At 41.3% G+C, this 19,642-nt stretch overlaps 1 protein-coding gene across 3 annotated transcripts in view; it reads left to right on the top strand.

Moving 5' to 3' along the window:
- The first annotated feature begins 1,373 nt into the window (after positions 1–1,373).
- The window catches only part of LOC104360062, a 68,007-nt gene continuing 49,738 nt past the window's right edge, over positions 1,374–19,642 (top strand). For all 3 annotated transcript variants that reach the window (XM_042808266.1, XM_042808265.1, XM_042808267.1), the window contains exons 1-8: positions 1,374–1,563; positions 1,810–1,910; positions 2,255–2,324; positions 3,224–3,354; positions 5,007–5,095; positions 9,731–9,830; positions 11,167–11,210; positions 12,394–12,471. In XM_042808266.1, coding sequence (XP_042664200.1) covers positions 1,398–1,563; positions 1,810–1,910; positions 2,255–2,324; positions 3,224–3,354; positions 5,007–5,095; positions 9,731–9,830; positions 11,167–11,210; positions 12,394–12,471 — 779 coding nt within the window. In that variant the 5' untranslated portion in view covers positions 1,374–1,397. The remainder of the gene's footprint in view (positions 1,564–1,809; positions 1,911–2,254; positions 2,325–3,223; positions 3,355–5,006; positions 5,096–9,730; positions 9,831–11,166; positions 11,211–12,393; positions 12,472–19,642) is intronic.

Below are 19,642 nucleotides of genomic sequence, written 5' to 3'. Positions count from 1 at the left end.
TTTTTCCCCCCCACTGTTATTATTTGGATGTTTACTAGTTTATAGGGACTCAAAACCTGTAAGTTTTCAACATAATAAATAAATCCTTTATTAATTTAACGATCAAAATTTTGGTCCTCTCTATGCATAGGGAACCAGCTTTTGTTTCTCTGTGACCTCCTTGGTTCTGCCTGTTTCATAACTTAGTACAGTAATTGCAATTTCTTAGGGACTTGGAAGGTTAGAAGATGGTGCTTTGTGACTTCCTTGCAACACAAAAACATTTCACTTCCCTAAATAAAGAACCAAATTCAAAGATCACAGCATGGCTATTTTCTATTTTCTCTCAGCTGCATAATTTCTAACTGCAATTAGAAATTAGTCTAATTGGATGCTTTATCAACAATTTTCAAAAGTACTTAAATACTTTCAACATGGCTACTTTTTACATCAGTAAAACCACCTCTCCTCATCATATACTTAGCATCATGTCACACTGAGCATTTTATTTTTTCAGCCTTCCTGCAAAGACCCCACATTTTAGAAATGTTTCATTTGCAAGCGGTTATTCAAACCCATCTAGAATCCAAGTGTGTGTTACGGCAGACCTAGCAGTTACTGCATCGGATCAGCATGCAAGACTGCTTCAGTCACAGTCCCTGTCGTATCAGTCAAATGACTTGGATACTCTCTAGACAAGGATTCATCCTGAAGCCCCCCCTTACGTGATGAGGTCTCTGAGGAGAGGTTCAAAGACAGCCCCCCAGTGCAGGCTTCAGCACCGGGAAACTCTACATACTAGGGAATTTGCTGGTTTGGTGGCATTTACCTCATGTCCACCGACTAGGAATTCAGTCTGGGACCCGATAAACCCTTCCTGCCAGAACTGAGACACGTATTCCCACAGAAAGCCTTATTTTTTAATAATTTATTTATTTATTTATTTTTTAAGGGGAGGAGGAGAAGGTTTCGTAAGAAATTCACAACCAGCCTACCTGACACGCTTTTGACGTTACCACAACCCTGAGCGAGGTCTCCGCTTTCCAGGCTAACCCCACCACCCCACGCGTGGCGCTCCAGCCGTGACACGGCTGCCCTCGCCCAGCCCGCGGCACCTCAGGGATGACGGAAGCCCCAAACCCGCCGGGCCACTGACCCACGTCCAGCGCGGGCCGCAATCAACCCAGACGCCCCGTTTCGGCGCGTCCTGGAGCGCAGCCGCGGCCTAGCGCCGAGCGGAGACCCCCGAGCACGCCCGCCATTTCCCCCGGCAAACGCGGGGTTTATAAACTTCCTCCCGCCGCTCCCCGCAGCCGCCTCCGCGGGGCCCCGAAGGCGGGTTGGGCCGGGCCGGGGCGGGGCGGGGCGGGCCGGGGCCTCGGCCAGGGGCGGCGCCGAGGAGCCCGCCCGCCGCCACCATGAGCTGCGCCGCGCTGCTGGGGCGCCGGGGGCCGCGGCTGCTGCGGGTCGCCGCCCGCCCGCCCCGCTGGAGCAGGCGGCGCAGCGCCGGCTGCGAGCCCCCGGCGGGGGCCGCCGTCCGCATCGGCTGCGCCTCAGGCTTCTGGGGTGACACGGCGGCCGCAGGTAGGCGGCGGCGGCGGCGGCGGCGGCTGCCGCCCGCGGGGAGCCCCGGCGGGGTGGCGGGGGGCCCCCGGCTTGGGGCACCGGAGCGCCGAGGCCTGGAAAGGCCGCAAACAGCCCCGTTGCGCAAGCGGCCGGGCCGGGGCTGCCGCCGCACGCCCGGGCGGGGCGGGGCGGGGGGGGCGGTCGGTCACCCGCGGCCGGGCGGGGAACGGCGGCGCTGACGGCGGGTTCTTCCCTGCCCGCCAGTGCCGCAGCTGCTGTACGGGGGGAAGCTGGATTTCCTCGTCTTCGACTATCTCTCCGAGATCACCATGTCGTTGCTGACGGCCGCCAAAGCCCGCTCTCCCGTAAGTAGCCGCCGGGAGCCTCTGCCCGGCGTGGCTGAGGCGAGAGGGCCGGGGCGGGGGGCGCGCAGGTCCCGGGCCTTGCTCCCACCCGCATCGCGCTCGGAGCCGGCTTAAGACATGTCAGGCTATGGAGACGCGCTTGCTTGTCTATGCCTCTTACTTGCGTGTATATATTTATTTTATCATTTTCAGTTTCATCTAGTAGAAGCGTTCACGTCCTTTTTCTGTAGAGTTATCCAAACGTTTTGAGAGCTAGTTGTTCTTCCCTGTTTCTTCTGTTAACCGAGAAAAGGGATTTGATTGACTTAACTGTAGCAAATGTTGACAGATTCTAATTATTTCAGGGTTTAGGTTACACTCCGGATTTTGTCTCCGCTGCTATGGCTCCCTATATAAAAGACATTCACAGGAAAGGTATGCTACGCTTTGCATGACTTTCTATGTTAATTAAGTTCACTTGCTTAGATGAGTTTTGTGGCTTCTCTTGCTATAAACAGCTGTTTTTTACCCCAGCATTTTGCTGTCCTGTAGGAATAATGTTTTAAACATCAGCAAAAATCCTGTCATAAGAGATGGGAAGTGCAGGTCCGATGATGATGTTTAAATTGGCTTAATTTGAAATGTTTGCTATAATTATAAATATATACGTATATCTTCGTGTATTTCTTATTGCAGCTTTAATTCGTGAATGGAAGATCGCTTTACAGATCTTTTTTAAAACGTGAGATCCAGACATTTTCAATGCGATCTAAAAGCTTTTCAACATTCCCATATAGTTCTAGAATATCACTTGTTTTCTGATAGCTTTTTCCTGTTTAAATTAGTATAACTTTGCAGCTTTCTGAGCTTGAGAGGAGAAAGGGAATTACTTCTAAGTAACCAGTACCTTCCTAACACAGTCTGGAATTTATAGATAGATGTGTATTTCTGTTAAAATGCAGTTGTTTGGAGAGCATGGATGCTTGAATGACTGGTGTCAGATACTGTACCTGTAGGAGTTGTTTCCGTACTGTCTGCCTGCCTCATGTATGTCTTTTTCGTCACTTTCTCTTCTCCTACATAAGGGAAAGATGAGAATTGTCTGTAACAATTACTTTTCTGTGAACAATTTGTGTTGGCTTATTCCAATGCAACATTTAATCTTTCACAGGTTAAATAGTGTTCATATATTAATGTGATTTTAGTACTTCACTTCAGCAGATGCCAGACACCTTGCAAAGATGGTATCTTGCTTGTGTTTCAGTACACTTTTATGTTTTTAAAACACAAGTGACTGTTGATGCTGCTGAACTTAATTTGTCTTTTTTGCTTAGGTGTTCGTGTCATCAGTAATGCTGGTGGAATTAATCCACTTGCTTGTGCAGCTGCCCTTGAGGAGGTGGCAAAGAAAGCAGACGTTGATTTGAAAATAGCTGTTGTTACTGGAGATGACCTAATGAGTGAGGTATTTTACTTTGTCTTAAGGCTTAGTAGCACTGTGACATTTTTTTCAGTCTGTATAGCATGAAGGTGGCATTTACTATCCTATAGGAACTTATTTTGTGTATCGTTATGTGGTAGCCTTCTACCGTCAAAGCGTCTAAAAACTACTGCTTTATTTTTCTTGGGTTTTTTTATGCATGAAAACAATTTTTGGCTAATCTTATGTTTCGTGTATGATGGTGAGTTTTATAAGACTGTGGATCTGCTGTTTATCTTTTTGAAGCAAACTGTGAATCTGATCTAAGGTCTGTTTGCTGTCCAGGAGAAGCTAGGATGTGCTGTTACTTACTGTTTCTGTCTAAACTAAATAATCCTGAATGTTAAATCTCTTAAATTTAAATGTGGTATAACCGCGTGTTCAAATATTCATCCCCTCTAGCTGTTTTTAGTGGTTCATAGGCATTTCCTGTTATTTTTTTTACAGGTAGCTGTTTTTCTGATTTTAAGTAATTAGTTTATGGATTTCAGTTGTAATTATTAAAAAACCCCTTGAAATCTAAAGATTAAATGTGTGTCTTTTTTTGACTTAAAGGATGGCGCTTTATGTGTGAAGTCTGTTTCCACAAAAAGTGTTGGCCATATCTGAAAAGATGCTGTGAAAACATTTTATACATAGATATCGGTTAAGAGGGGATAGGTTTGCACTGTGGTTAAATCTCTGCCTGTAACTTGGAAAATTACTTATCTGTATAGGCTCTGTTACTCCTTGCATGCTATTGGATGTGGAAGGTGGTCAAGTAAGATTCTTTACTTGCAAATCATGTGCAGTGCTTGGACTTCCTTTCAAGAAACTTCTGTCCTACTGAAATTACTTTAGTATCAGTGGTTCAGAATTTAATTAATGGTACGACAGTGAAATGGTCTTATTTGAGCTTGGCTTAGAAGTTACTGATCTGAAATGGATTATTTTCTGTGCTGTTGTCAGTACATAACTTCTAGGAACAAAAAAGAGACAGTTTTCACTGTCTACAGACAACATTTCCTAGTGTAATTTATGATGTTTGCTATCACCAGTAAATATTGTTTGTGGTTTGGAGGATTTTAATCCTTGCCACAAAATACCAAGTTAATTCAAAGTGGAAGGTTTTTTCCCACACTCTAGATCCCCCTTGTAATTAGCATTGGACATTGAGTCTGTGCAGTGACTGGTCCCTGGATCCACTGGTTTCCCAAGCATTCCCCAATGCACTGTCAGAAATGCCCACCCCTCTACCTACCTATTTGGAAACATAATGTATCCTGAGTATCACCTGGATCTGCAGAATTAGCCTTGCTTTCTGGCTACGCCACCGTTGTCATTATGGCAGGCAGATTTCTGTTCGCAGGGTTTGATTTATTCCGTCCTACAGCAATTAAAGACAGTTTAAAAGCCTGGGGAATATACCAATTTGTTGTAGTTGGATCATTTGTGAATGAACTAGCATTCTTTAAAGACTGACTTTTTTTTTGTGTGCTGGAAAACAATGGTTAAAAGCGTGGCTAGGGCTTTTTGGCCATTCAACTGATCTGTATTGTTGCTAATTTTAATGATTATACTTAGACTTGCTATGAAGTGGATCTGTTGTCTGACTGAAAAATACTCATAGATCTGGTGTTTTGTTTGTTTTGTAACAGAAGGAGAACTTAAAAGGAGCTGGTATCACTGATTTAGAGACTGGCAAACAATTTCCAGAGAGTGTTCATAGCATGAATGTGTATCTTGGGTGAGTTATTTTAACAAGTTTTTTTTTATTATGGAAAAATAACTTTAGCATAGTGACTAGATGAAATTGGTTTGTTTTGCAAGTAGAACTACCTAGTGTGTGAGGTTCACCTTTGCATTATGCAGGCAACCAAAACCAAAAATTTTTTTTGCAACTTGTAAATAAACTTTTAATTAGAACCTTGCTAGATGTGACTCCATAATGTTACATCTCCTGTGAATCCTCATGTTTTAATTCAGGCCAAAATAGTTTTATTTTAATTATAACAATCATAAAAACCCTTTTTCATATGCAGAGTATCTTGTTGCTGGATGGAGCAGCTGTTTAGGATGATGTCACTAGAGAAGTTCAACTGAGGAATTAAAGTTACGGGGACATGCTCTGAGTGCTGTAGGAGGTTTCGTTAGGCAGTGTTGAATTGTGTGTCAGGCTTTGTACTGTTGGAATTTTGGAAGCTGGCTTTCCAGCATGGATCACTGTTTTGAAAGATTTCCCTTGCCTCCTTTATGATACTAAAGGCCTCCCATAAATCTCGAAATGCGGATGTTCTAGGTAACTGTGAAATGTTGCATTTTCATCGTAACTATCAACTTCAGACTTCAGTCAAGTCTATCAAAGGGGAAGGACTGAGAAATGGGACAATGGTCAGGTGTTCCCAAAAGCTAGCATCTTTTCCAGTTGGTGATCCTGGTTTTGCGTTTCCATCCTCCATGTCATGTATGTCATCCCTCCTGTATTTCTGTTTGGTGTATTTCGAAAGTCTGTGCACAGAGTCTCCCCTCTTTTACGTTAATCTTTATGGGAGAACTGCTGTGCTCTGTCTTTTATCATTATCATTGCACTTTCTGAAAATGCATCACTGGCAGATAGCAGCGTGTGGCTATACCTAAGACAGCATGTATTTTTTCTCTGTAAAATAATAATCTTTTAGTAGAGGAGTCTTTTAAAATTTGTCTTTAGTGTTTTCTGTTGCTACCGGATTTTCTGTTTGTTAGACTTTGACTTGCAACGTTTGCATATCACGAGTAACTGTAAATGAAATTAAGAAATAGTATTTTAAGGTTGGTAATTGTGAGAAAGTGTTTTGGTGCTTCATGATTTATTCATGAATTTAAAAAGCAATGGAAATCAAAGCAGAGAGGACAAAAGCAGGCTAGTATGAGGATGAGGCATTCTAAAAGCCTGTTATCCCTTTCTCTGCTTCATTAACAGATGCTAGAACAGTGGACTCTACTATTTGTTTTCTAATAAAAGCGGTATTTCTTTATGGGCTCGTTAATCTCAGTTGTATTGAAACATAAAGCTGTTATCAGCCTCTCAAATTAGTTGTTTTGTAAGTTAAATATTTCTTTGACAGCATCAGCAGTGGATGGTTATTTGTAAAGCAAATGATAAATTCATATACACCTGTAAAGCAAGTCAATGTCAGAGTGTATTGGGTAAAATCTGTAAATTCTGTAGATAGTTCACTTTTAATTCCCTAAAGATGATGGTGTTTACAGTTTGATTCAAGTGTGTAGAAATTCAAGTGTGAAAAATTTGCACTGGGAGCTCAATCCTGAAGTGTTTCTTTGGTCCCTCCTGATTTGGACTATTAGGAGTTCTGTGGACTTAGTTCATGTGCATTTTTAATAGTAAGAGCCCAATGGCTTGCTTTACTACATTTTAAAGGTAGTTAGACAGTTTTTTATATCAGTATCCTGTACGTATGTATGCAGAAACCCCATTTGTGCTTTTTACCTGTCACTTTTACTTAACACCATGCCCATAGATGTAAATTGTTTCTGTATGCTATATATTTGCTTGTTGTCCTAACTAGTATCCTTTGGTTCATGTAACATTGGGAAGAAAACCAACATGCTTACATTTTATGCTTACATCACCCAGAGAACTTCCACGTCTTCTAACATCTCTTGTCAAAACCAGGGCTAAGTCTATAGGAACTGTAGAAAAACACTGCTTTTAATTTTGTTCTTCAAGGCACATGGTTTACATCGTTTGTGTTTTCAAGCTGTTTATTTCATGAAGAATAGAAGGATCCAGGAGACAGCATGGGTTTAGAGTCCAGGAGTGACACTGGTCAAAGCTTGCTCACTAAAGTGTATCAACTTGAGCAGTTTACCTGGGTGAATATTTTCAAGTTTGACTAATTTTGACTGGGCCAACTCTTACCTGGACCAACCTGAGTTTCTTTGAAAATAATGACTGCACAATGCTGCTCTTGAAGTTGGTTGATGTTGCAAATTATAAAAACACTTACAGAAATTGACCTGAGAGGTTTAAAATTGGAGATCAAAGTCATTCAGTTTTCTCTGGGGAGATGGTCTCTATACACTCATCTACAGATGAAGTAAGAGTAACGAATCTCTGAAAAACACTTGTTATTTTCTGTTACTTGTAATAGAAGTGACCCTCTATGTTCAAGACAGTTTCTGTGAGCATCAAGAGAAGTGCTTCAATTATGTCATTTAGGTACCTGAATTTGATAGGCTGTTCTGATGATTGTTTTTAAAAATATTCTTGTTGTATGTACAAAATGACAAATTGTTTTTTAAAGTTGTTTAACAACAAGGAGCTCCTGGACAAACTCAAACACAAAAAGAAAGCCTACCAAAGGTGGAAGCAAGGACAGGTAGCCTGTGAGGAATGCAGAGAAATTGTCCAAGCAGCCAGGGATCAGGTTAGGAAAGCCAAAGCCCTGTTAGAATTAAATCTGGCCAGGGGTGTCAAGGGCAACAAGTACCTATAGAAGCTTTTCATCAGTGATAAAAGGAAGACTAGGGGAATGTGGGCCCTCTCTGGAAGGAAATGGGAGACCTGGTTACCCAGGATGTGGAGAAGGATGAGGTACTCAGTGACGTCTTTGCTTCAGTCTTTACCAGCAAGTGCTCCAGCCACATTGCCCAAGTCGCAGAACACAAAGGCAGGGTCTGGGAGAATGAATAATTGCCCACTGTAGGAGAAGGTCACGTTTGAGATCATCTAAGGAACCTGAATGTGCAGAAGTCTAGGGGACCTGATGAGATGCATCCACAGGTCTTGATGGAACTGGCAGATGAGGTGACTGAGCTGCTATCCATCATATTTAAGAAGTCATGGCAGTCCGGTAAAGTTCCTGCTGACTGCAAAAGGAGAAACATAACCCCTATTTTTAAAAAGGGGAAAAAAAGAAGACCCGGAGAACTACAAGCCAGTCAGTCTCCCCTCTGTGCCTGGCAAAATCATAGAGCAGATCTTCCTGGAAACTATGCTAGGGCACATGGAAAATAAGGAGGTTACTGGTGGCAGCCAACATGGCTTTACTCAGGGCAAATTGTGCCTGACAAATTCGATGGCCTTCTATGACAGGGATACAGTGCTGGTGGATAAGGGAAGACCGACTGCTGTCATCTGCCTGGACTTGTGCAAAGCATTTGCCACTGTCCTGCATGACATCCTTGTCTCTAAACTGGAGAGATGTGGATTTGACAGATGAATCACTTGATGGATAAGGAATTGTCGGGATATTCACACTCAGAGTTGTGGTCAATGGCTTCGTGTCTGGATGGAGAGCAGTGGCCAAGTGGCTTTCCTCGGGGGTCAGTATTGGGACTGGCACTGTTTAACATCTTTGTTGGCAACATGGACAGTGGGATTGAGTTCTCCCTCAGGAATTTTGCTGATAACACCAAGCTGTGCGGTGGGAAGGGACCTTGACAAGCTTCAGAGGTGAGCACATATGAACGTCATGAAGTTCAGCAAGGCCAAGTGCGAGGTCCTGCCCATGGGTCAGGGAAATCCTAAGCACAAATCCAGGCTGGGTGATGAGTGGATGGAGAGCAGCCCTGTGGAGAAGCACCTGGGGGTGTTGGTGGATGGAAAACTGACTGTGAGCCAGCAATGGGCGCTTGCAGCCCAGAAACCACCCGTGTCCTGGGCTGCATCAAGAGCAGCGTGGGCAGCAGGGCCAGGGAGGGGATTCTCCCCTCTACTCTGCTCTTGCGAGACCCCACCAGGAGTACTGTGTTGGGCTCTGGGGCTCCCAACGTAAGAAGGACATGGACCTGTTGGAGTGAGTCCAGAGAAGGGCCGCGAAGATGCTCAGGGGGCCAGAGCACCTCCCCTGTGAGGCCAGGCTGAGAGAGTTGTGGTGATTCAGCCTTGAGAAGAAGGAGACCTTACAGCAGCCTTCCAGTACCTAAAGGGGGCCTACAAGAAAGCTGGAGAGGAACTTTTTACAAGGGTCTGTAGGGATAGGATGAGGGATAATTACTTTAAACTGAAAGAGGGTAGATTTAGATTAGATGTAAGGAAGAAGTTCCTCACTGTGAGCGTGGTGAGACACTGGAGCAGGTTGCCCAGAGAAGCTGGAAGGGTTCAAGGCCAGGTTGGACGGGGCTGGGAGCCCCCTGGGCTGGGGGAAGGGGGCCCTGCCCGGGGCAGGGGGGTTGGAACTAGATGGTCTTTAAGGTCCCTTCCAACCCAAACCATTCTGTGATTCGATGATGATGATTCTCTCATAGTTGATTTTGTTGATTTCCTATGGGATTTTAAAGTGATTTTTATCCTGTGTGTGGCAGAGAACTGATTTTTTTTTTTTTTTAATTGATGCTTTAAAAAGTAAAAGTACTTACTGTTGTGTTTTTTCATCTTTAGCGCAAGGCCAATAAGCAGGGCTCTTGACCTTGGAGCCGATATTGTTGTGACAGGTAGATGCGTTGACAGTGGGATTGTGTTAGGACCACTCATTCATTCTGTAAGTACAAGTTAATTTCCATATGATAATGAAGATGCGTGAAAGAATATTCAGCAGTCATTGTGACACAATTTTTGTTCCTTATGAAAATGTAGATACCAAATTAATGAGCACCCTAATTTTTTTTTTCCTTACACACGTGAAAAGTTGCCATCTTTGATTTCTCCTAAGCCTATAGCAGGGATATTTATGAATGTGTGTATCATGAAGCTGGAAAGTGTTTCAGTGAATTTAAGGAAGTCTTACCATGTTTCACCAGTATTTTACTCTTCCTTTTTTCCTTCCCCTCTTTAAAATGTGGTGTGTAATGTTAAAAAACAAGTATTTTTTTTCTGTGCCACAAGGTAGTGATAGTAGAGCTCGCTTTGGTTTTGCGGGGGTGGGGAGGCACATGATGTGGTCTAAAACACTGGTCTTTTTCAATGGGTAAGCAGTTTTATTTTAAGTAGCTGAATTTTTCAAATTCCTTGAATTTCAACAAATTATACAAGCAGGATATGTGGTTTTCTGAAGTATTTTGAATAGGTTATACATTTCTGTGGATGACCACACACTGTGAAATACGGAAGCTTTTTTTTGGTGCATTTAAAACAAACAAACAAAAAAAAAACCAAAAAAACAAAAAACAAAGAGGGTATGAATAAGTGTCTAGTTACAAACACCCTCTATAAAACTTCATACTCCTCTGACTTCATTCATGTCAAATACTGCCTAATCTAGAATTAAACTTTCCCATTTATGATTGCCATTATGACTTATTATTGTAGTCCTAACTGCTTACATTCTTAAAGTAGTTTTCAGTGTGTATTATTTTCTCCAGAGAGGCCTTATTTAATTTATTGAAAGGTTTTAGGGAGTTTTCTGCTAAGTTCAAATAAGAAACAATATATTGTGTTGAACTTCGGAAAAATTATTTCTAGTTAGAAAACATACTTCCAGGTTTTAAGGATGACTGGTGATAATTTTCAAAAGTTGAAAAAACATAATGATTCGTTTACATGACACAAAACAGGTGCTAGACTTTTAAACCCTTGGATTATGCAAATTTTGAAAAATACAAATATTGTGCTTCCAATTTTTTGAAGAGGATGTGACTTTGAAAATTTATATTTGTTTGGATGTATTAGTAAGAGGGAAGCTGAAATACATTGGAGTTCTCCTAATTTACTGTATAGGAACTCAAATCCACACACAGTGCCTGTCTGTTACTGTTCTTTAGATTCCTGCAGTTGAGTAACAATGTATTGGATATATTTTTACTTAAAACATACTATGTCGTTTACTGTACTGTATGAAACTTTTATATGTTTAACATATTTGTATTTTTTTCTTCTAGTTTGGCTGGAACAGAGATGAATTTGACTTGCTAGCTGCAGGAAGGTAAATGATATAAGAAGTATTGGGTAAATTTATATTTCATATCCTACAATTTCAGGATAACAGAACTTTTTAAGCAGTTAGTAATTTTGCATATTATTGAATTAATTTATTTGAATGTCTCTGTTAGGGTTTGGGTTCTTTTTTAAGACTCATTTAATACTCACAATTGAAATTATAGAAACTTCATTCTGGAGCCAGCTTAAAATAATGAAATAAGGAAAGAGTGCATTATTTTATTTAACAGCGTAACTTTCTCTTCCTGTCCATTTTGTGCCAAGAGATGAAATCCTACAATACAGACCAGTGATTCCCAGCTTTTTCTGTTTGGCCATCAGTGTTGATAGCTGAGATGGTAGCGGGTCTTATCCTCAAAGATGTGCAGGAGGAGATTCAGTTGGAGGTCAGCATCCTTGTGTGGTTTTGCAGAAGCTCAGTATCAGTACTCCCGTTTGCGAACTCTAGTTGTAAGTCCTAAGGTTCGGGATCTGATACAGAAAGCATAGGGTAAAATTCTGTCACCTAATTTAACTGTCTGCATCATCTGACTGTATTGAAGTCCATAAAAATGAGTGACTACATAGGTAACCCAAGCACACCTAGTAGTAGTACACTTGGATCTTCTGTTGCTTGAGAATAAATGTGGAGAGAAACTCTGGCTCCACTGAATTTGGGATGATAGATAAGGATTTTATTTGTATTTCTGCTGTGTGTTTGTGGACTATCAGAAGCAAAGATTTGAAAATCGGAATACATAATCATAATACATTCTGTCCTTCATATTGGAAGTGAGATCTTGTATCTCTTGGTTTGAAAATGGTCTTTGCATATTTAGTTACACACAGTGCAGACACTTAAGATACTGAATTTAGCTCAAGACTTCTTGAAGTGACCAATGAATCTTGTTTTTTGGTGTCAGATAATCTTTTAGGTGTCCATTTTTTTTTCAGGAGTTTAATTTGGTTCTTCAGGTAAAAGTTACTCCTTTCAGCTCTTCTTACATTCATCTTTCAGAATTCCTTGTTATGTTTAATGCTTAATTTATAAATGTATTGGATGCCTATGGAGGAAAATAAATAGCATGTTCTGTTATTTAGCTTTATTACCACTCTACTATTATATTTCAAAGCTGGAATTGTGAAATGATTTTACTGAATGTTTAGTTATTGGAATGCTGTTTTCCCAGCCTTGCAGGTCACCTCATTGAATGTGGTGCTCAATGTACAGGTGGAATATTCACCGATTGGCATGCAGTGCCAGACTGGTAGGTAACTGTGACATCAGCATCTATGTCTGTGTAGGGAGCCAAAGATGATGTTTATTACTATATCTGTGTTGTGAAAACAGAATTTATTTTAGGGGAGTCAATATGGGCCTCTTGATATTTTTCAGCCTTACTGCTACTCTTCTGCAAGATCTGTTCTCCCTATTGCAGTTTTCCATTCTGGTCAGCTGGGGGCTTGCTTTGTTAACTTACGAAGCAGATGATTTGAAAAAAATATATATAAAAAAAAAAAAGTAGCCCTTTGATTTTTTTTTTTTTTTCTCTTTTTTTTTTTTTCCTTTTAGATTATTTTTTGTTTCCTTTTTTATCATATGCTTTTTGGAAAGATCTGTTATTGGCTTTCATGTATGACTGCAATGAAGAAGACAATATGCATGTTCTGGATACTGTTTCATCAGTCCTCAGTTAGATCAGAGTTGCCTACCATTCAGTCACAAATTTTATGTGATTTGCTTTGATAGGGATGAATGTATGCCACAGTCCTTTCCTGCTGTATGACCTGATCTCTGCAGATGTGTTGAGCTGTCAGTGCTTTTAAAAAGTTATGTATGTTTCTTGTGTTCAAGCTTACTGAGTTAGACTTTCACATAGGTAGGTCCTTCTGCCTGCGGAGAAGTACCACAAGCCTGCTGTTGTGGTTTGAGCCCAGAGGGCAACTGAGCACCATGCAGCCATTCACTCCCACCCCCCACCCCCTTCCCAGCACTGGAAGGATAAAAATGAAGCAAAAGTCTCAGGAATCAAGATAAGGACCGGAAGGGGTGACTCACCCATTATGGTCACCAACAAAAGACAGACTCCTTAGGGGAAGGAAAAAAAGAACATCACTTTAATTCAAACAACACCACCACCACTTGACAGACAGAATGGCACAATGAGAAGCATCACCACATCCAAACGCACCTCCCTGCTACCTTTCCCTTCTTCCCAGGCTCGGCTCTGCTACTGATCTCTCTATGTCTTCCCCTCCAGCGGCACGGTGGGCAAGGATTAGTGGTGTGTGGTCAGTCCACTACTCCTTCCTTCTCCTTAGGAGGGTAGATGCCACACATTCTTCCCCTGTTCCATGTGGTTCCACTCTCATGAGAGACTCCATGAACCTTCTCCAACATGAATCCTTCCCATGGGATGCAGCTGTTCCCATGCTGATCCAGCATGGGTCAACCTCATGTGTTGCAGTCCCCCAAACACCAAACTACAACAGCTTCTTCCCACAGAGTCCTGGTCTCCTTTGAGTATAGTCACCTGTTCCAGTGTGGGCTCCTCCATAGGCTGCAGGTTGACCTCTGTGGTTGACACTGTGGAACTCTGTGGGTGGTAGAGGGGGTAGCCCTGGTATCTCGCCACAGGGTACAGGGGGTCTCTGCTCCAGTGCACCTCCCCTGCTTCCTCCTCCTTCCTTCCACTGACCTCAGTGTTTGTCTAGGTGTCCTCCTTACAACTCCTCCTCACAAGTCCCCAACCCCCTCTTAGGTTCCTTTTCTTAAATATGTTATTGCAGAGGCACAACCACTGTTGCTGAGTGGCTCAGCCCTGGCCAGAGGTGGGTCTGACTTGGAGCCAGGGGAGCTTTTGAGAAGCTTTTCACAGGAGCCATGACTGTAGCTATCGAAACCCCTGCCTTGCAAACCCAGCACACCTGCTTTTGACCAACTTGTTTTAAAAGTAGTCAGGGAATGTGTTTTGCATAGGGTGAGTGATTCTGGCTGCAGTTTATTCCTGTTTTCCTTGGGATGAAAGGGAGGAATCTCGTCCTGTTCCTGTGTCATGAGGAAGGCAGTACTTCCTTTACCTGATGGAGGAAAGGGCAAAAGAGCAGTGGGAAGGAGGCAGGAGAGAAGGGTGGTTTTTGCTGGGCACGTTCCTGCTCCCAGGCTAAGCCTGGGTTGGAGGCCACCGGGGCAGCCTGTAGTCCAGGTGGATGAGCCAGCAGGACGCTGTGCCCTGCGATCTGAAGAGACACTGTCCTGAGTTAGTTCCGTAGGGCTGTCAAGCTTTTTTCTCCTCCTTCTAGCGACTGTTTCTGATTCAGTGAATCCTGAAAACTGTATTCTGCTTTTCTGAGTACCTGAACACTACTCATTTACACCAGAAGGCACATAAGGCATTGAAAGAAACGGTCAGACATTTCTTTCACCTATTAGAAGTCTGCTAGCCCTGAACAGACTACCCTCACTCTTCACTGTTTTGTTCAATGGGAAATCAAATGAGAGGGTTTATAGTAATGAGACACTCTGTTCAGTTTGGAATTTTATAACTGCTAATCTTATTCATATTCTGAAGTATCTCCTGATGATTTTATTATGCTGTATCATAAAACTTCTTAAAATCTTCTGTAACTGTGACTGCAAAAGACTTCACTTTATAAAAGACTGAAAGAAAAAAAACCCAGAATACTAGTTTTCTTATTAAAATGTGTGGTAGTTCTTTATTTTTTAAGGATTTTTCTGTGAGAAATGGCAGTCTGGTTTCAAAAAAAAGGTAGTTTGAGTATATTTAGCTATGAGCTACTGGAGTGGGAGTAGCTAATTTTACAGACAAGTTTATGTACATTATACATGCATAGCTCATACTTGTGTGTGTGAATATATATATAAGTCATATAACTGTGTCTAAAATCGCAGTGGCGTTGTGGCTTAGGTGCTGACCTGAACCACTACTAAAGAACATAGAAAGTTAGCATCCAGTGTTGCTCTGTTACCTTGTCCCCATTGATCTGCACTTATACTTCTGAACCAGGCATGATTGTATCTGTGCTAATATAACAATAATTTATGTACCTTCAGGTTAAGTATGTTAAAGAATTCATCACGGTGCCATAGAACTAGTGTTTTTGCTTGAAAATTCAAGAAATCTTATACATTTAATTAATTAAATTCTTGAAATAAAAGTATATTACATGTCAGCCTGTATGATAAACTCCTAAAACTGTTCAAACTAAAATAACACCTGAGCTTAAATTTGGAGAGTCAGGGTAGAAGACTGACTAAAGTGGACTTGTGGTCCAGCGTATCCATTTTAGGATATGGGGAAAGGAAGGAGGGGAGGAGGTTCGTTAGAAAGCTTTGCTGCTCCCTCCCCCCAGAATAGTTGTTTACTATAGGTCCAAATGCATGAAGGGGAAAAAATATGAAAGCTTCTGGGCTGCAGAAAAATGCATTTTCCATTTGATAGCTTAGTAGTAACCTGTTGACTCCTTAAAGAAAGTCAGTGGCGTGGGGTTTTTGTTACTTAGACAGTCTGAATCAGTTTTCAATGCATGCAGATAATGCATTGCATAATGCGCAGAACAATAATATGATAATTCATAGTCTCAATAACAAAACATGCAATACTTACTGAAACCAACATTAGTTACGTTGCCAGTAGGTCAAAAGAGCTCTGACAGCATTTGCAGAAGTTACTTGGCTGTAGTCCATTAATGATTTCTCCCACATTTAGAAACAGATGGGTTTATAGCAGTCTCCTGAAAGTAAGCGTGTGTAATTTAGATCTCAATAAATCATGGTGTCGGTGTGATGCATAATGTTAAATCCAAGCCAGCCCAACAAGGTCAGTAAATGTGGGGGGAAGAAGCCAAGTCAAATCTGTGTTTGTCATTAAAGTGCCTTTCACATGTGAATTTCTTACTTCCACGAGTGTGTTCATGCAGCTGAGACCACTTACCATTCAGCTCTGCAAACATTTACTGGACCTTAGTGCTAGAATTTAAGAAAACCTTTCACAGAGTTTTATACTGTCTTCTGGTGACTAAACACTAGAGGGCAATCTCTCTCTTTTCCTCACATCTTGTTGGGGAGGGTAGGGTTAGTTATGATTAGACTTAGATAATTTTTTGCCTGTCTTTGGGTTTCATTTTCTCCATGAGAACAGTAGTCCGTATTGCTCTGCTGTCTTTGGCTACTGAAAAAGGTGAAAGTGTACTGCTAAGAAGGACTTGTGGGTATGAGTTTTTCTAACTTATAAACAAAGAAGGGAAGAACTGATCAAGTTTTAGACTTACAAACTTTATCTGTCTGTAGTTTACGCATAAGTAAAAATAATTAACTATATAAACAAGAGCACCTTAAATTAAACTAAGGAAAGCCAGGCAAGTCAGACCATATATTCCTTGCGTATATTATCATGTCTCTGATTATTGAGGCACTGGATTGGACCCACGTCATTCATCTACTGTAGATTTTTAGTGTTGGTTGGTTTTTTTTCTTATAATTTTCTTGAAATGTTTGATGTAGACCACTTCTGGGAACTCAGTTCCACTGCAAAAGGGTGCTTTAAGTCTCAGGAACGTTCATGCGAGTATATTGTGGCAGTTGAATGGTTAGCTATGAAAACCTAAGCTATTCTTTAATTTTCTTTGTTGTCTCAGTAACGTAAGTTTTTAATGTAAAATAAGTAAAGTGTGTGTTCCAACTCATGAGTCTCAAATTACTTGAGTTAATAGAAGGTAGAGTTAGTTGATTTCTGTCTGCTGACCTAAGGCACTGCGATTTCTTTAATTGTGCTGAGTGTATCCCGATAATGTATTTAACTTTAACGCAGGAATCTTGAAGCTGTAAAGTTTTGCCCAGTTTTCATGAAAATGGGCAGACAGGTAGAAGGGATAGCTGCTGTTTACTTTTCCAGTGAGAGGAAGGCTGCTTGACTCACCCCTTGTGTGGATTCTCTGATGTTTAGTGGAGAAAATGCAAGAAACCACTAGTTCACGGTTTACAGAAGACTGATGAGCATTCTTGAATGACTGATTTTAAGTAAATGTTCTAAAGGCACTTAGCTATTTTCTGTTATTTGTGTAGTAATACGTCAGCAGATGGTCAGAAGAAGTGGTAATACATCACTGCTCCCTAATTAATGTCTAGTGCACAGTACTCAATAGGGAATTCAGGCAATGTGTCAAAACAAACCGTGATGACAAAACTATATTGATAATGCACAGATCTGTATTTAATTTTTATTTAACCCCAGACATTGCTGTCTCTTACTATTATTTAGTGCCAGTGGGTGATTAGTACATTGTTTTGTTTTGTTTTGAAATGCAGGAGAGAATAAACTAATGCTGATCAGTAGAGTAATCATTTTGAGGAGATGATAAACACTGACATTTTGCCCTAAGCCAAGAGTGTACAATGGGTGAGACTGCATAATCCTCTGGCCTGGGATGACCAAAAGGGTAAGTCAATGGTTGTAGTCTCTTAAGGGCTGGATCCAGATTGCTTAAATTGGGACTTGAACAGAATCCAGCATGGGAGTCCCAATCAGCAATATGGAATGCCTTTTTTTCTGTAGCACTATCTATTCCAGGCAGCTGAAAACACCAGACAGCTTGTCTGATTGGCCTGAAATTCTCTAGGCATTATGAGTTTACATACAAGGCATACTCTGAAATGCCCAAGTCAGAGGACACAGGCAAAAATTATTGATTGCATTAAACGGGAATCGCAGTGGAAGTTTGGAAATGTGTTGATACCTACGTGTAAAGATGCATATACCTTACCCATAAGTTTGTGCTGATCTTTCCCGACACATTAGCAGTTTTGAATTGCTTGTAAAAAATGGTGACAGAAGTGGTAGCAGTTTCTACTTTTTGCCTAATAGCATTGCAGTTAAAATACATGCCCAGGGGAGCTGAGAAGTTTGACTTGGATCTCTCCTCAGTATGTCATTCATCAAGTCACATCACAAGAGACTGCATTTGCTATAAAGCTAAAATTTCATAACGTAGCCTACTTGAACCCTGGTTCACTTCCATGTCACCTGATTTGCTGTGGCTTTTTTGTTTTTTGTTTTCTCTCTTGCAGCATCTTCCCCTGCAAATAAATGTGCTGCACTAGCTGTCCCATCTTTTGTTGCCAATAATCTCCTCAGTCTACCAGTAGTGGCCAGAATGAGATACTTGAGGGATTTGGCACCTTACGAGGGAAGAATTACCCATTTTATCTCAATGTCTTTCTCCCTGAGCCAAACAGAACTGATCATGGATTTTACTTTGTAATGCAAATGGTGTAAAATATATGGCAAAACAAGAGGGAAAGCTATCTCCATAGCTACACAGAGGTTGAATAGTGCATTTTCCCAGAGTAGACAGAGAGATCTATGCTTTGCATGTTATCATCTGTGACATGCCCATAAACTGTAACAATTCTGAGAGCCAAAACTGAAGAAAACCCAGCATTTTACATGGAAAAAATTAATCCAAGAGTAAGTTGTTGGCAGGCAGAGAACTGACAGGATACTTAATTGCAGAGCCCTGATTCCTATTAAGAGTAGGACGGCAGCTGCCGGTGGTTGATGAGAAGGTGGCTTCAGCAGCAAAAATGGTTTTGGAAATTCATTATCCCTGTGCTTTAGTCAGTGAAGACCTGCTTTAACTGTTAACTCCTCACCCAACCCCACCTTGGAAAGGGGTTGCTGAGGTTTAATCTTAGCTTGGATTTAGTCAGTACTCTGGTTTACTAATGCATATAATTTATTTAGTTGTTAAATACCAAACACACAATCCAAACCAGACATTTGGATTTAAAAAAAGGTAGTTGTCATCTCCTTTCACAAGCTGATGTATATTACTCCTGTATTTTAACTGTGGCAGAAGAACTGCTCAAAAAGTTTTAAAAGTAGCACTTTCATATTTTGCTTTAGTATTGTATTTTATCAATTACATGATCATATAGTTTAATTAGAATTAATTCTAGTAATTTTCTTTCAGAATTGTTTACATTGCTTGATACTGCCCCATTCTACCAGGGGATTTTATCACTAAATTGATGCAATTCTTTATTATTGAAGGGTGCCACTTGGCCACTGTGCCACTTTGGATGCCATGAGTAGTTGCTGCTGATGTTCATCTTCATAGTTCTGTGGTTTAACTTCCCTGCTACACTGTACAAAATTGCTACTTGGCTGTAGGTTAAGGTGAGCATAAAGTTGGCATGTTATAGAGCAAATGTCATATGGTGTGTAGTCATTCAGCAAAACTTACTAGTGAATAGGGCAAAGAGTTATTTCTTGCAGTGGAAGTGCTGATCAGGGTGATGGTGTGATCGTGGTACCTGTGGTAAGTACTAGAATACCCCATGCAGGTACCTATTGCTGCTAGGGAGCTCTCGTGCCAGGTTTAAGTAGCTGTCACTTGACTGAATCATACCATAGCAGT

This window comes from Tyto alba, unplaced genomic scaffold (assembly GCF_018691265.1).
Source record: "Tyto alba isolate M040663 unplaced genomic scaffold, T.alba_DEE_v4.0 Super-Scaffold_6, whole genome shotgun sequence".
NCBI lineage: Eukaryota > Metazoa > Chordata > Aves > Strigiformes > Tytonidae > Tyto > Tyto alba.
The sequence above is the reverse complement of the archived record's forward strand: the minus strand, read 5'-3'. Positions and strand labels throughout refer to the sequence as shown.